The sequence below is a fragment of the Carex rostrata genome, chromosome 11 (genome assembly GCF_964058835.1).
Source record: "Carex rostrata chromosome 11, lpCarRost1.2, whole genome shotgun sequence".
Lineage (NCBI taxonomy): Eukaryota > Viridiplantae > Streptophyta > Magnoliopsida > Poales > Cyperaceae > Carex > Carex rostrata.
The window spans coordinates 10,120,955-10,139,433 of record NC_135928.1 but is presented as its reverse complement, the minus strand read 5'-3'; the positions used below and the strand labels follow the sequence as shown (position 1 = coordinate 10,139,433).

The 18,479-nt window shown below is 33.3% G+C and overlaps 1 protein-coding gene across 1 annotated transcript; it reads right to left on the bottom strand.

The window, feature by feature from the left end:
- Positions 1-4,875: 4,875 nt before the first annotated feature.
- Positions 4,876-12,122, bottom strand: LOC144561796 (beta-glucosidase 18-like). The gene is made up of 12 exons (XM_078310890.1): positions 11,922-12,122; positions 10,447-10,513; positions 9,496-9,554; positions 9,181-9,256; positions 8,647-8,721; positions 8,424-8,511; positions 7,905-8,157; positions 7,587-7,702; positions 6,722-6,971; positions 6,034-6,136; positions 5,847-5,955; positions 4,876-5,375 (listed from the first exon to the last, which is right to left on the bottom strand). Exons 1-12 carry the CDS (start codon positions 12,054-12,056, stop codon positions 5,186-5,188), a joined length of 1,521 nt encoding a protein of 506 aa, XP_078167016.1. The 5' UTR covers positions 12,057-12,122; the 3' UTR covers positions 4,876-5,185.
- Positions 12,123-18,479: the final 6,357 nt, after the last annotated feature.

The window sequence follows — 18,479 nt, the reverse complement described above, 5'->3', positions numbered from 1 at the left end:
CGTATTTCCTAAGACGTTTTATCATATATATAATTTATTCTCTTGGAATATCTAATACTTTGACGTCTTGGCAAATTTCAAAGAAACAAACGTTCCATTTTGAATATATGCACGCCACAAATTAATTCAACTGTCTCATAAGAGGAATTAAGAAGACAGATCAAATTGAGAATGAGGTGGAGATTTGTTCATCTTTAGCGTGCAACCTCTTTTTTTCCCCAAAAGGATAAAATTAGTCAATTTTGTGTCAAGAATATTTACTCTAAATAAATTTGCTAATGTAATTTGAAACAATTTTCAGAGGGCCGAGCTATTGTTTACCAAAAGAGAAAAAGATATCGGAATGTAAATAAGAATCTAAAATGTCGGCCCGTATCAACCCAAAATTGAAATAAAAAATCTCTCGAGATAAACTAAAAAGATATTTTCATAAAAAAAAACCCTTTATTTTAATAAGATATGGTATAAATATTTTCTTAAAAAACATAAACCAATCTAAAGTATATATAAAAGTTGCAGACAAGAAATACAATTTGTTGGGGTTAAATCTAGAAATGCGGAATACCGGTACACTCCGTATCAACTACAAAAAACCCGCAATAGACCCAAAAAATTGTATACCAATAAGAACCGAGAAGTTAGAAACAAATGCAATCTTGCATACAAGCAAATATATCAAAGTGGATGAAATATGTTACCGGGAGATAGATCGACTCCAAAAAGTATACAAGAGAGCAAACATAGAGATTATGTGACTCGGTCGAGCCTACTCTACCGAAAGACAAACGACCGACAAATTTCACTATCAAACAAGAGATAACAAGAGTATTCCAAATATTAATACAAACAATCACTCTATCTCACTATCTCTTCCTCTCTCTCTCTCTCTCTCTATTTAGCACAAAGAGCCGCCAAGCATCAGCCACATTAAACGTAGGTTAGCAGGAACACGTATCCTCTACATTAACTCAAAAGGGAATCTTTTGAGTTAATGCATCTCAGCTGTTTGATTTTAAATGAAGACAATCTGGCTATCTGATTTTAACACAGGATCTCTTTAACATTAGTGCGGATCTAGTCCGCACGGATCTTAAAGCCAATCAAATGATTGATATGCATTAACTCAAAAGATTAGTGAGGATCTAGTCTACACAGATCTTTAATGTTAGTGCAGATCTAGTCCACATAGATCTTAAAGCCAATAAAATAGTTGAGATACATTAACTCAAAATATTCTCTTTTGAGTTAATGCAGAGGATATGAATCCCGGCAAAGAAATAGAGGAGAACAAGGCAATTATTAGGCTGAGCTTATTTGGGCCTAAAACCCAACACTATTTATCACTCCTTTATTTAAAAGAACAAAAAGTACCCTTTCAAACTTTCTTTTTGCAAATATGAAGACTGGACTTGGAAAGTTGCAGCACGAAACCGTTCGAACACTTCACTGTTAAATTAAAAGGAGATTTCGTTGCGTCGTTATCATGTAGATAACATTTGTGTCAATGTCCAACGCAGCACCGTATCAGAGGCTATAATATAATAAGAAGATAACCATCCTTGTCATGCCAATCTTCAACTTACCAGCAATTTCCATTCCACGACTACATAATTAACTAATTAATCTTATTTAATAATTTTCTTGCTTAGTTGTGTACGCTACCTGAAGCACTAGAAACATACATGTATTTAAAAATTAAAACACTGATACTGATAACTATTCATATCAGTAGTCATATCTGCTTTCGAAATTAAAATCATACTTGTATCCATATCTGACAATTATTCGTATTCAAATATATATTTGAATCCGCGAAACTTAGGGGTGTAAACGGATCGGATAATATCCAATTTCATCCGGATTCGAATCCGGAAAAACACTAAAATTATCCGACCGTATCCGTATCCGTATCCGAAAAATTATAACGGATATGGTAAGACCTTTAACTATCCGTATCCGACTGTTTACACTTTTAAATCACAACAAATGTGATATATGTTCTTAAATTGATTTTTTAAATTGCATACTAAATGAATAATTTATTAAATTGCATATATATATATATATATAGAGAGAGAGAGAGAGAGTGGCTAATATCAAAACGTTTGCACCAACCCTCCCGTGCAACCGAGTCAGTTTCCAATTTTTAAAGTTCAAATAATAAATCTAAACCGTTAGATGTGTTCTCCATATTAAAATGTGCTTGGAGACCAAATTTTACATTTTTTGGAATTTTTTTACTATTTATTAAGCCACTTTGAAAATCGCTGATCCAACGGTGGCTGTTTGGAACAGTAAAATCAGAAGCCACCGTTGGATCAGCGATTTTCAAAGTGGCTTAATAAATAGTAAAAAAATTCCAAAAAATGTAAAATTTGGTCTCCAAGCACATTTTAATATGGAGAACACATCTAACGGTTTAGATTTATCATTTAGACTTTAAAAATCGGAAACTAACTCGGTTGCACGGGAGGGTTGGTGCAAACGTTTTGATATTAGCCACTAAGGACCTATTTGTAAAATGAATATCTTTTTATTTTCAAAGTTCAAACAGTCGATCCGAACCGTTCATCTTGTTCTCCATATTAATATGTGTTTGGAGACCAAAGTTTACATTTTTCTGATTTTTTTTACTATTTATTAAGATGGGTACAAAATTCAATGGTCTGAATTTGATATTTTTTGTACCCATCTTAATAAATAGTAAAAAAAATTCAGAAAAATGTAAAATTTGGTCTCCAACCACATATTAATATGGAGAACAAGATGAACGGTTCGGATCGACTGTTTGAACTTTGAAAATAAAAATATGTTCATTTTACAAATAGGTCCTTATGTCCATAGAAGCATCACTATATATATATAGGAATATGCTAGCATGCTATGCATAGCATAGAGCCCCTCCATGCAACGCATTGGATTTTGACTTTTCAAAATCCTAACGGTCGATCCGAACCGTTCATCTTGTTCTCCATATTAATATGTGTTTTCAGCAAATCTGGACCATAAAAAACAGCGATTTTCAATAAATCTAAAGAAATAGTAAAAAAATTCCAAAAAATGTAAAATTTGGTCTCTAAATACATATTAATATGGAGAACAAGATGAACGGTTCGGATCGACCGTTAGAATTTTGAAAAGTCGAAATCCAAGGCGTTGCATGGAGGGGCTCTATGCTATGCATAGCATGCTAGCATATTCCAATATATATATATGAACAATATGACACTATGACATAATTAGTGACTAATATTTTAATAATATAATAAATGTTTTGTAACTTACAAGCTAATTATGAAAAATATCCGTATCCGTCCGATATTATCTGTGACATTTAATATCCGATCTGTATCCGTATCCGAGACTATCTGTATCCGTATCCCAGAGCTCTGGCGTTGTAGCATTGATGAAAGTTTCAGCCGCCATGCCATGTGGAAAACAATGAGGAACTTATCCCTCTGTAGCCTGCCAATGAAGACCTCAGCAGGTTGGATCAGCTCAGTCCTCATGGCAAAGCCCATAACACCTTGCAACGAGAAGCCATATTCCCTGCCATGGGTGTCAAAGACCACAGCAGAGCTGAGCTTCATGAGCTCTGATTTGGTAGTTGAGTCCCTAGTTATGTGATATGACAACCTCTTGGGACGGTTGTTGGGGAAGGCTTCAATAGCCCCCTGACATGGCTTGAGCAACTCATCAAAAGGCGATGCTTGCTTTGGAGGAGAAGCTAGGCGCCTGGGCTTGCCGGCCCAGTATGGCATGACTGCCAGATTGAGGGTTTTTGTGTTGCATCTTGATCTCATGTGACCTTCGCCCCAGCACTTGCCGCAACACATTGGATTTCAGCAAGAGGCAGCCGTGTGGCCCGTGCGGCAGCACCTAAAACAACGGTCATGCCATTCGGTGAAGTGAGCAGAGGGGGGAAATTGGAGCTGAGTGGGGCTGTGCGGCAAGAAGTAGTAGGTTGGGTTGGCCGGCGGGGGTGAATGGGGAGGAGAGGGAGTGGCCATGGGAGCTTGATTGGGGGTGGTTTTGGAGAGCTGCTGAGGAAGGAGAGGGGTAGTGACTACTTGGGAGAACAGTGGCATGTTGTTATATGGGGTGTAGAGAGGTTAATCGACGCAGGTTGCTGGGAGGTGGTAGGGTTTCCTTTCCGTCGGCTAACAGTAGTCCATGCGCTCTCCATCTCCTCTCCCAAGTTCTCGCAAATGAAGCTAGTTGAAAGTGATCAACCCGTTCACTAATGAGGCGATACTACTTGTACATTTTCCACTAGTGTATAATTTAAAATATGAGAGAACTAGCCTTTAATTTAGTAACAAAAGACAATAATCTATGTTGTTGGTTCGAATTGGAATATGAATCTTTTATGAATATAGAAATTTAAAAAGCTAGATTTTTGTTTGAATAATTATAAATAATGATGGTTGATCATTCACAAATGTTAGTTCGTATAATTAATGTTTAGTGTTGTAAATTTTATTATATTTTGTACGAACTATATTATTATCTCTTATATATATTCTATTAATAATGATGAATTGTCCGTAAAAGTAAAAGTCGGATGGATTAATCAGTCTGAATGTATTCGTTTGGTGCCTGTATTTAGTCTATTTATTTCTGTACTTGGAAATATTTTCCAACATTTGTCAACTGTATAAAATACAAGTTCAGTCAAAATTGTCGAACATATGTGTTCAGAAAATAGACATAAAATTATAAAACCTAAAAAAATTAAGGATGTTGTCATTAAAAAGAAATTTAAAAATCAGAATACACAGTAAATATTCATGCAGAAAAATCTGGGTTGTGCTAAAATTGTACTGTTAACTTGTGTTGAGCATTGAGATTTCTAATTACAGAAGCATTCTAAATAAGGAGGCATATATACCCATATGTTAATAATTACACTGTACATATGTTATTTCCCATATGTTCATAATTACACTGTACATATATGATAAAAACTAAAAAATAAAAAAACCAAGCAAGTCCATTTACAAAATAGCATCCAACTATAAATCTGATTATTCTTTTTTTAATGTAGGGTTTGCCTCATATGGAAAAAAATCCTTATTGGCTTATTCAAAAGAGGTAGCTAATTTTTAAAATTCATTTGCCTCTTTTTTTTTTTAATCTAAAAGAACTGTAATTTTGAAATTACATACAATTGTTTTACTATAATTTAATCTGCTTTCAACAGTGAATCTGACCCTTGAAGAAACTCTTTGTACCACATGGCAGATAGCTTAGGTGTCCTTACTTGTGTGGTGAAGTCAACATGGTAAAGCCCAAATCTGAGAGTATAGCCATACAGCCACTCAAAGTTGTCCATTATGGACCATATGAAGTAGCCTCTTACATCTGCTCCATTCCTATAAAAACAAAGGTAAACTAATAAGTTCACTATATTAAGAGGGCACACATTGATTAATTTCAAGAATTAATTAAGTTGCAACTAACATAATAATAATAATATTCAAAGTCTTTATTACCAAACAAGTTCAGATAGGCTAGAAATGAAATTCAACCAAAATCAACAACAATTTGTGAGGGTTTCATTTTCATAAAGAAGTTTTTTTTACCGCTCGCTCGCCAAACCTATCACGAACCCCCATTTTTTGAACTTGGAACATGCTGTGTAGAAACTACACCTAAACCTTAAACCCTGAAACCTGAGCCCCTAACATAGTACATAAAAAAGATATATGACATAAAAAAGTACATATAAAAACTAAAATGTATTAGGATTGTTGACATTAGGAAAAGAGACTTAATTAATTTGTAGCAAAAATCAATACCCTAACTCTTTAATGTAACTAATTAAGTGCAGAGATATGTTTTACCGGATGGTTTTAAGCAGCATTCCAAGATACTTGTTCAGATAATCCACCCGGTCCAAGTCATTGACGAAATCCTTCACCGTGGTGTAGTTGCTTACGCCTTGTGCATAACCTTGTTTAGGAAAATTGTAAGACCCATGATGACTTGAAAAGGAGTAAAAAGGTCATAAATATGATATATATGATGTACCATTTTCAGTGAGAAACATAGGCATGTTGTTGTATCTTTCCTTGATGTAATTGACCATCATTTCTAGACCATGAGGAACAACATAGAATGTTGGCATTGCAGTCTGTAAAAACATGAAAAATATGAAGTTTGAATTAGGAGGCCCCCCTATATATGATTACTAGAACCCGACCAAATATGAATTGGATCTGAACAGACCCAGTACCTCAATGGGCTGGGTATGGTTCAATTTATTAATTTTCCAGCAGGACCAACAGATCAGATAGTGGCACTAAAGAGTAATTTTTCAAATATCCACCCCATTTTCCTTGAAAGAAAATTAAATGTGCATGGCCGGGCTTCATTACCCATATACCCAGACACCTCAATATTTGTGTTATAATTACCCATATACCCAGAACAGAAATTTAATTAAAATGTGTGCATGCGCAAAATTTCAGAACAACCAAATTCAGAGGATATGCAACTATACTGGACCTGATATACTGTCAACTCAACTTGTTCAATCAAATTGGCAAAACAACAGAAGGTCCTAAAACTTTGTTGACCTAAAAATTAACACCGACACAAACAGACACACCTTAACTAATTCTTCATTTCAATCAAGAGCCTGAGGTTCTGGGTGAAGCTATTAACATAAAATTGTCAGATGAAATCAGAGAAACCATTATTTGCATTTTGCACTTACAGGGGTTCCAATGGGGATGCCATTTCTCTCGCCTGTAGTGTATGTAAAGGCATTTCCATTAAAATCCGCTACCTCGCAGGGAGAATACAAGCAGTCCCTCACATATAGAGTAGTGTAGTGGTTTACACCAATGAAGTCCATCTTGTACCTTAGTTTTTTCTTATCCTTAGATGAGAATATTGGCAGATTGGAGCCTAATATTTGCCGCATTTCTGAAGGGTAATCTCCAAAAATGATTGGATCGAGAAACCTGTACTCAGTAAGAGAGTAAAATCAGACAAATATATGGTGTTCTTTGAAATTTTCAAATTTTATTATGATATTCTCTATGTTGGTCATGTTTTAAAGGATAATGTTATGACTGAATGTATAACTATCTTATTAACATCATATGTCAAAATCTAATTTTCTATTTGAATTGATACTATAGTAAAAAGTTTCTGAAATCAATTGTGATAAAAATTCTATACAGACATGGACATATATGCATTTATATACCACTAATTAATTTGCCAATAAAATGTTCGATAGAAAATATAACATCTTAAACAAACAAGTATAGTAAGTCAATACGAACTTTGTAGTGAGTAATACAAATCAAATGAACTTTGCTGTAGAGAATTATATAGAATAAGTTCCTCTTTTTCAGTAATTACAGAGTTAACCAGCAGTACCACAATACTGCAGCCTTTTGTTTTTCAAATTAGAGCTATGCAGCAGTTTGAGTGCCCTATATGTGAACCTAGTTCATTGTGGTACTATATTAAAAAAGAATTTTACTTTAGTTTAATATCGTACATTATTATTTTTCTAATTAATTTAAATTTTTGATGAAAATTAATCATTATGATTTGTCTCAAATTACCATGGCACATCAAATGCAAGAAGTCGCTTAGTGGCCACCCAATCATTTGTCAAGTTCCTTAGCGGTTCATACCAGGTTGCAGACATTACAATACCAATTCTACCACCTTGTTTTGCCTATGAATTTAACATACATTAATCAATTTTATGTAAAGCACCAGAATCAGAATACACATATACCTGATATTGATTTAATACTATGTAAATCAATCAAGCATACTTGAATTTCATTGAACTTCATGCAATGATGCAAAGCATCAGAGTTGCTGACTGGTAAAGTACCAAGATCCACGACTTTACATAATATGCATCTACATACCTGATATTTTTTCTTATATATTTGAACCGCAATTCCATGTGATAGTATGACATTATGAGCAGCAACATATGGTTCCACAGATGAATTTCCGCTGAGGCACTCACCAAATGGTGCTGAACAGTGAAGAGGGGGATATGTACCAACCAAATATCCCCTTTTAATCATGACATTGGGCTCATTAAATGTTTCCCAGTATTTCACTCGGTCGCCAAATTCTCTGAAACATACTTCTGCAAAGTACCCAAAATCCTTCCTGTAAACCAAAAAAAATTGAGTAACATTTTATTTGTTTTCTTTTTTGTGATCACTTGTGTTTTTTCTTGTAGAAATAAGGATTACTTATGTGCCTTGTTTTGGTGGTTTCTATTCATTAGCTCTATTTTTACGAGTATGTAAGCAAGCAAACAAAGACAAATTGGCTTAATGCATCATGGTCTGTAATTTATCCAGTTCATGACATAAAATAAAACTAAACAAAAATAAAAAAAGAAATAAAAAAGAAAAAAAAAATATTTGTACTGAATCTCTGGATTAAGCCATCCTCCATATTTGTCTTCCAGATATTGAGGAATGTCATAGTGATTGAGAGTAACAAATGGCTCTATTCCTGATTGACCGTAAAACATCAATGAACAAATTAAGTTAGCCACAGGGACATTCTCAAGAATAGAAGATTATAAAATAAAATAAAAATTGTACAGGTAGCAAACTTGCAATCATATAAGCTTGTGATAAAAAGTACCTTTAAGCAATAGTGCATTTATAAGATTGTTGTAGAATTGAATACCATCTTGATTTACGCCTTGAAATCTATCTCCTGTCAATGATTAAAATACTTTGTTTTACCAAATTTCCATTAATTGTACTTTATGCATAGTGTCTGGTTTTTTGCTCTGTGGACCTAGCTACCTTATTTAATCTGTGTTTTTCAACTTTTTTAGGGTGAATTTCTTGGAATCACGAACTTCACCTCAGAAAAGTTAACAAACTTGATTTATTCAACTTAAGTCACTGAACTTTGATAGTTATTCAAATTTAGTCACTTCACGAATATCTCGGTTTAACTCTTTTCCCTTCTTTTATCTTTTCCTGATCTTTCAAGTGTCCTTTTAGTTTAATTATTGAAGCACCAATTGTCAAATGCTTTAAGGCAATCAAAGGTTTATCCATTTACCATGAAAATTTAGTTCTCAACTAATATCTGGTACTATTTATTTTACCTGCTAGAGAGATATAGAAATTTAAAATAAATCAGCCAAAAATAATACTAGCTTACCAGCAAGAATTCTGGACCAAGAAATTGAGAATCGATAAGAATTGACCCCAAGAGAATGCATCAACTCGATATCATCCTATAAAAAATCAACATCGAATTCTATTTCAATTACATCGATGAAATTATGTAAATGATATGAAAAATATAACAACTATCGAAAAAATATATTCTTCCCATTATATTCTACAAGTGTATTAAAAAGATGTATTCTGCACCAAAATTTCAGGACTGAGTTAGACATTTGAGAATTATTGGAATTATTTGTGAAGAATATTATTTTTGGTTCCTTTACTTTTCAGTTTTTTCTCAACTCACCATGTAGAGATGGTAGTGGTCATCCGCAATATCTCCATTGCTACTATCGTCAATTTTTCCTAATTCAAAAGAAATAAAAAGTTGCTTATATTACAAATCACTTGTTATTACAAAACCGAAAAACCTTATGGTTTCAGTAGATACAAGAGGGGTCTTATATGCTTGTTTTTCACATCTTGAAAAGAAACAACTGATGTCTTATATGGGTTTTTTTCAATCCTGGCCCCATTTTTGGGAACTGATGTTGAAATGTATGATCCAAATTGCAAGATCCAAAACTCTGAACTATTCTGCTGCTATTCATTGATGAATAGCAACAATCACCCTATATATATATATATATATAGAGTACGGCTAACGCGCTTCCTCTAGCATATGGGCCGAAATGTTTCTGGTGAAAAGTTGAAATTTCAAAATCCAAAAAGTCGATCTGAACCGTTCATTTTCTTCTCCATATTAATATCTGCTTGGAGACCAAATTTTACATTTTTATGAAATTTTTTACTATTTATTAAGCCATTTTGAAAATCACTGATTCAACGGTGGCTTACCAAACAGTAAAAATCAGAAGCTACCGTTGGATCAGCGATTTTCAAAATGGCTTAATAAATAGTAAAAAATTTCAGAAAAATGTAAAATTTGGTCTCCAAGCAGATATTAATATGGAGAAGAAGATGAATGGTTCAGATCGACTTTTTGGATTTTGAAATTTCAACTTTTCATCAGAAGCATTTCGGCCCATATGCTAGAGGAAGCGCGTTAGCCGTACTCTATATATATATATATATATATATATATATATATATATAGGAGATATCATGGGAATTGATATTTCCACAAGTACTGGCTTAATTATTCTTTACAACCCTGATCTGTTAATTCAACAGTTGCTTAATCCATTGTTTATGCAACTGATGACTTAATTATTCTTTGGAATTGATAAAAACAAACCCGGTATATGGGACAAAACATCCCAATTGCTTAGTCCTTTGTTTCCTTGCAAATAAGCGCCTTCAATCTGCGAATGAAGAAAGCAAAGGCTGACTACACATGTATATTTGTACTAAAATATACAAAATATTGTCTTGCAAAATTATTTGAAATATTTCTAGTTTTTAATTAAATAGTGCATTTATTAGATATGTCAACAGTTGAGACAGATTAATTAATAATATTTAATACTAACGGTTCCAAAATATTACGTGTACTGGGCCAGAAGGTATTTGGCAGTGGTCAGGTTTCGCTATTATAATTAATTGACATAATTATGTAAACTATCCTATTCATGTAGGAGAACAATTTGGTACCTACTAACCAAAATCTGGACCATCTGATCAAGATTCGGACCAATTATGTCCAGATGGAATGCACGAGGCCTCTTTAATACTCGTGCAGATTATGATCAGATTGTCAGAATCTAAACAGAAATATTATATTCACCTATGTTTAGGTCTTTTATTATACCACTTCAGTACTGTAGTCCACAACAATATTTAAGAATAAACTTGGACTAAATAACTACTTTTAGCTAGAGACAAATCTTGGGAAATGGCAGCACATGCTCCCTAATAGCATTAAAAAAACAAACAAAAACAACAAAACACCTCCAAAATGGGATAATTTTACGTTTACCTGAATCGCTAAGTTAATCTGCGGCTCATTTATGGGGATGGTGCAGATTGGATTGGCGGCCCTCAAAAGCCCAAAAAAAAAACTGTAATATTGAATATATTACAGTTTTAAGAGAACTCTAAGCCAATTTGGGACCTCTCATAAATAGACTGCAGATTAGCTTAGCGATTCACTTAAATGTTGAATTCTCCTATTTTGAAAGTGTTTTGATTTATTTATTTTTTTAAAAGGTATAAATAAAAATTTCGGACATGCTCCTCCGAACAATATTGGAACTTATCAGATAACATCCGTGAATGTTTCATGTCATATTTTTTTTATATAATTTAAATTAATATTGGATATGTTTCTATACCCGTGCCCCTTGATAGAAATGCTTACAAGATCACGCTAAATATTTTTGTATATGTCAATATCAAGCCATAAAGCATGCTAAACATTTTTTGTACATGTCAATATCAAGCAATAAAGACATGCTAAATATTATATTATATGTCAATATCAAGCCGTATGCTAAATATATATTTTCTTTTATTTAATTAGATGCTCTTCTTCTTAATACCAAATGTGGATAATCATATAATTGCCTAACTCCATTTTTGGTCTTAGTAGCAAATATTGGAAATTTGAAATGCAATTGGTAATTGCTCTGTATTTTTTCTTTTAAGTGATGCAATTGCTCTGTTAGGGCGAAACGCAGGGATGTTATGTGGCTCTACCTATATGATCTTATATGTTGCTTTTGATTCTTGCAATTTTTTCAAAAAGAAAGAGAGGAGAGAGGGAGAGAGAACCTGATAAGAAGAGGTGGCAGTGCCAAAGAGGAAGGAATCAGGGAATTCGCTTCGGTCGAATCCCTCGACAAGCAAGGAGAGGAAGCAGAGAAGATAAAAGGCTGCGGCCATGAAGGTTTTCTTCTTGATCCCCATAATCTCTGCACTTTAACCAAATGTAGATCGATCACTTGCGCTTTTTCATGGATAATTGAGAATTGATACCTTTTAGGTGGGTGGCTTCCCAATCGTTTTTGTACAATAGATTAGAACAAGTGGCTTGGTACTTGTAAATATTTATATATGGAGCACCGATATGAATTTTTGTTCTCTCCATTTGTAAGTCACTGGAAACCACCATTCAGCATTCGGAGAATTTTGACTTTTGAGAATGCAGGAGTGGAATGGACGGAAATATTGAAGGAGCATTTGGAGAATTTTTTTTTATGAATAATTATATGAATCCTTCCACTCCCATCTCCCATCATCTTCCATTTTTTAAACTCTCCATACATATTTTTAAAGGTGTGTTTTTTTTTCTTTTTTTCAATGTCGTCCACATTTCTCACGATCTATGAGGAATTTTGTGAATTTAAAACCACGAACGTATTCTACGCAATTTTATCTTTTAAATGAGATTTAGGATGACATATTTTCAGGCTCATCGTCACACAAGTATTTATACCTATACTTATAAGTATTTATCTTCCCCAATCGTGTTTAATTTCCATAAACTAACTTAATTAACTAGTTTAATTAAATTTATTCAAAACAATGTGCTCTTCCAAATTTAATTAAATTTATAGGTATAAATACTTGAAAGATAATTAATTAATACTTACAAACTAAGATATTAATACTAACATGTCTAACTTGATACGACTATATGGGGGACCACTCAAACTACATGGGAAGAAAAATCATACACATTTTTAGAGGTGGTTTTTTTCTTTTTCTTTTTTCAATGTCGTCCACATTTCTAACGATCTATAAAGAGTTTTGCGAATCTAAAACTACGAACGTATTCTACGCAATTTTATCTTTCAAATGAGATTCATGATGACATACTTTCGGGCTCATCGCCACACAAGCAAAAAATATGACATGAAAAATGTTCATTCGGATTATTTGTGGTAGTCTTTCTAATAAATCAAATTATATAGTATTTCATCTATTTTATATATAAAAAATTCTAATATTTCAATACAAAAGATAAATAAATTATAAATATTTTTATTTAATTAAAAAATATTAAAAATGAATAACCGCAAAAAAATTTTGAGGTTTTACAATTTCTATTTTCAAACCGCAAAATTTTTCCAAAACTGCAAATTTGTTTGCGATAATTCTATCTAAAACTGCAAAAAGAAATTGCGGTTTGGGTAGATTTAAAAAAAACACGAAAATCTGGGTAATTTCTGAAATTTAATGTTTTTTGGATATTAATAATTTTTTTGACAATTAGTTAATGAGTTTAAGTCCAATTAATTATTTTTTTGTCCTGACAAAAATTATGAATCCGCCTCAAACTACGGCTATTGGTCACTGGATAATTCTGTAACAATTCAATTTTTTTTACAATTACAACAAAGGAGTCGTTTTGATAGAGTCTGATGCGCAGTTATGTCAATTTGTAGCGTCAAATTATCTGTCTAATACGTAAAGCTTCATGTTAACGGTTTATTAGTCAAACCGATAGTTCAACCAGTTCAATTGCTAGTTTATTTAACTACCTATGTGTCACACCCCAAATCCCGGGTCTGACAGCCTGCCGTGTATATTTATTAAGACATATATATACGCAAGGCAGTGGATCTTTTATATGCATTAGCAATATCCTCATTTGCTGTATCCGTGTAATAAACCTGAAAATGACCCAAAGGGAGGGGGTGAGAATAAATTCTCAGTGCGTATTTGCCACAGTTAGATTATTGGACTTGCAATCAAACTCCATATTCAAAAATGAAACCCATTCAATAGCAATTCAAACAAATACATATTCATAATAAAAAGGAATGCATATGCTCGACAACAAATAATAAATCGAATCACAGTTTACGGAATTTCCACGATGAATTTCAAAACCTAACATATATTTGGCTTAACTTAATTCATTAGGGCTTGTAGCAACTATAGATGTTCTTTCGAGCTGGATCGTTATCAAACCCACATCTGTAGGGTTACAGGCGCCTACAGATGGCCAACCAAGCTGGACCCTTTATCTGACACCCATCTGTAGCTGTTTGGCTTAACCATTTCTTAAGATCTGGTTACAAGTCACCTATACAGGTCAACTTGACAAAAATGCAATCACGCGGAATCAAAGTCAGCCATACTGCTCAACTTTGCAATTTCATTCAAATAGAACCAAAGTCGGCTATCAGCCTTGCAAAATTCAGTAAACAGATTAACGGATAGGTCACCGTCACCTGATCCAGCCACCTAAACAGGTCGCCCTGGCAAATTCAGAAACAGATCAACGGATAGGTCACCATCACCTGATCCAGCCACCTAAACAGGTCGGCCTGGAAAATTCAGAAACAGAACAACGGATAGGTCACCGTCACCTGATCCAGCCACCTAAACAGGTCGGCCTGGCAAATTCAGAAACAGATCAACGGATAGGTCACCGTCACCTGATCCAGCCACCTAAACAGGTCGGCCTGACAGATCCATTCACGTATAGAACAATTAATAGAACTAATCAAATAATAACCATACCAACATGCCAATTTACCTTAACCGAACAATTCAATCATTCTCATTTATGCGAGAATCAATATGCAACATGAATTTCAAAGTATGCAACAATTAAGCATTCAACATGACAAACGAATAAACAGTTTAATTCCTGAAAATAAAGTATCAAACAAGTCCAAGAATCCCGCACCTGATTACGACGAGCGTACCGCTTAGTTATGGATCAGGCGTCTCGAAATGTCCTGCAAAGTCTTGCTCGACCGAGCCTACACCTATATTACATGTACCCTTGGTTTAACCTTTGTTCGAGTGCTTGCTTGAGTTGTATTAATCTCTTTATACTTTCCTTAACGAAATTCATATATTTTAGTGTCAACCCTTTCTTCATTGGTCTTAATTACTTAACATCTCTTATCAATTCTCATTTTTACGTTTGGGTCCTCTAGACCATACACAATTTGAATTGGGTAACAATTCCTCTCACTATTTTGGTTCTCGTAACAATTCAATTTGCCGATTAATTAAACCCTAATTTGGTTGAAAATTGAATTAATTGCTCTATGTCAAAGTTGAGAGAGAGGTTTACCGATTACAAGTCTATTTGGTCGGATTAGCCTAATCGATCAACAACATTTCCAAATTTTGGATTTGGTACCAAAAACCCTAGAAATGGGAATCTAAAATCGAGGTGAAATCGGGAAAAGAATCGACACATAAACAACCAATGAGGCTCAAGGAGCTAGTCTACAAGTAATTCAACCACAAATCTCGGGTTTAAAACGAAAAACCCTAACAATGGTGAAATTCGGATTTTGAGAGAGAAGATGAGAGAAGGGATTACCAAATGGGAGGGCTAGATGAGAGAAGCAACCAATTTCTCGCTCCTTCCTTCGATTTCACGGGAGTTTTGGTGAGTTTTGGAGGGAAGGGAAGCTCTCTCTCTCTTTTCTTCTTTCTTTGGCGGAACACCCAAGAGGCAAGGAGAAGGGACGAAGTGAGAGAGGAAGAGACACAGAATTTTGCTAATAGACCCTCACATTGTCGGATAAAACGTTATAACGTTTTGGTAAATCGTTATAACGATTCAGCTGGTGAGAAACACATAAAATAGTGTATAAAATGCAGAATTTAGTGTATAAAACGTTATAACGTTTTCTGAAAACGTTATGACGTTTTAATTGAATCTAGCCTTCGTAAAATTGCTATTTTTCTCAAGTTTTACAGCGAAAAACGTTATAACGTTTTACGATTTTTTTTATTTATTTTTTTTTATTTTTTTTTTATTTACAGATGTAACACTATGTATATGAGATATGAGAATTATTATAAAATAATCAAATCTTTTTACATATTATTTGTAAAAATTCATACAAATATAATATAGTATAATAAGATTTAAGAATGTATTTATAAATATATATCAAAATTTAACATTTAAATAAAACAATAATACTGATTTTATAAAAAAAAAATTGAATATTTTTAAGGTGGATAAAGCTTCTATTTCGTTTGATACTTTGTAAAAATAATAAATTATATCTTAATAAAAATAGAGCACATCAACAAAAATAAATGAAAATTAGAATAAAAATAAAATAGTGATCATTGTTACTTTGAAGATAATTAAATATAAAAAATAAATGTATTTTGAATTAAACACAACGTATTTCCTAAGACGTTTTATCATATATATAATTTATTCTCTTGGAATATCTAATACTTTGACGTCTTGGCAAATTTCAAAGAAACAAACGTTCCATTTTGAATATATGCACGCCACAAATTAATTCAACTGTCTCATAAGAGGAATTAAGAAGACAGATCAAATTGAGAATGAGGTGGAGATTTGTTCATCTTTAGCGTGCAACCTCTTTTTTTCCCCAAAAGGATAAAATTAGTCAATTTTGTGTCAAGAATATTTACTCTAAATAAATTTGCTAATGTAATTTGAAACAATTTTCAGAGGGCCGAGCTATTGTTTACCAAAAGAGAAAAAGATATCGGAATGTAAATAAGAATCTAAAATGTCGGCCCGTATCAACCCAAAATTGAAATAAAAAATCTCTCGAGATAAACTAAAAAGATATTTTCATAAAAAAAAACCCTTTATTTTAATAAGATATGGTATAAATATTTTCTTAAAAAACATAAACCAATCTAAAGTATATATAAAAGTTGCAGACAAGAAATACAATTTGTTGGGGTTAAATCTAGAAATGCGGAATACCGGTACACTCCGTATCAACTACAAAAAACCCGCAATAGACCCAAAAAATTGTATACCAATAAGAACCGAGAAGTTAGAAACAAATGCAATCTTGCATACAAGCAAATATATCAAAGTGGATGAAATATGTTACCGGGAGATAGATCGACTCCAAAAAGTATACAAGAGAGCAAACATAGAGATTATGTGACTCGGTCGAGCCTACTCTACCGAAAGACAAACGACCGACAAATTTCACTATCAAACAAGAGATAACAAGAGTATTCCAAATATTAATACAAACAATCACTCTATCTCACTATCTCTTCCTCTCTCTCTCTCTCTCTCTATTTAGCACAAAGAGCCGCCAAGCATCAGCCACATTAAACGTAGGTTAGCAGGAACACGTATCCTCTACATTAACTCAAAAGGGAATCTTTTGAGTTAATGCATCTCAGCTGTTTGATTTTAAATGAAGACAATCTGGCTATCTGATTTTAACACAGGATCTCTTTAACATTAGTGCGGATCTAGTCCGCACGGATCTTAAAGCCAATCAAATGATTGATATGCATTAACTCAAAAGATTAGTGAGGATCTAGTCTACACAGATCTTTAATGTTAGTGCAGATCTAGTCCACATAGATCTTAAAGCCAATAAAATAGTTGAGATACATTAACTCAAAATATTCTCTTTTGAGTTAATGCAGAGGATATGAATCCCGGCAAAGAAATAGAGGAGAACAAGGCAATTATTAGGCTGAGCTTATTTGGGCCTAAAACCCAACACTATTTATCACTCCTTTATTTAAAAGAACAAAAAGTACCCTTTCAAACTTTCTTTTTGCAAATATGAAGACTGGACTTGGAAAGTTGCAGCACGAAACCGTTCGAACACTTCACTGTTAAATTAAAAGGAGATTTCGTTGCGTCGTTATCATGTAGATAACATTTGTGTCAATGTCCAACGCAGCACCGTATCAGAGGCTATAATATAATAAGAAGATAACCATCCTTGTCATGCCAATCTTCAACTTACCAGCAATTTCCATTCCACGACTACATAATTAACTAATTAATCTTATTTAATAATTTTCTTGCTTAGTTGTGTACGCTACCTGAAGCACTAGAAACATACATGTATTTAAAAATTAAAACACTGATACTGATAACTATTCATATCAGTAGTCATATCTGCTTTCGAAATTAAAATCATACTTGTATCCATATCTGACAATTATTCGTATTCAAATATATATTTGAATCCGCGAAACTTAGGGGTGTAAACGGATCGGATAATATCCAATTTCATCCGGATTCGAATCCGGAAAAACACTAAAATTATCCGACCGTATCCGTATCCGTATCCGAAAAATTATAACGGATACGGTAAGACCTTTAACTATCCGTATCCGACTGTTTACACTTTTAAATCACAACAAATGTGATATATGTTTTTAAATTGATTTTTTAAATTGCATACTAAATGAATAATTTATTAAATTGCATATATATATATATATATAGAGAGAGAGAGAGAGAGAGTGGCTAATATCAAAACGTTTGCACCAACCCTCCCGTGCAACCGAGTCAGTTTCCAATTTTTAAAGTTCAAATAATAAATCTAAACCGTTAGATGTGTTCTCCATATTAAATTGTGCTTGGAGACCAAA

Coding starts and splice junctions, on each gene's coding strand:
- LOC144561796 (XM_078310890.1), bottom strand. CDS start 12,056: ATGGGGATCAAGAAGAAAACCTTCATGGCCGCAGCCTTTTATCTTCTC. Junction 7,703..7,904: donor TATATAAGAAAAAATATCAG/GTATGTAGATGC, acceptor TTAAATTCATAG/GCAAAACAAGGTGGTAGAAT. Junction 6,972..7,586: donor CTTGCATTTGATGTGCCATG/GTAATTTGAGAC, acceptor TACTGAGTACAG/GTTTCTCGATCCAATCATTT.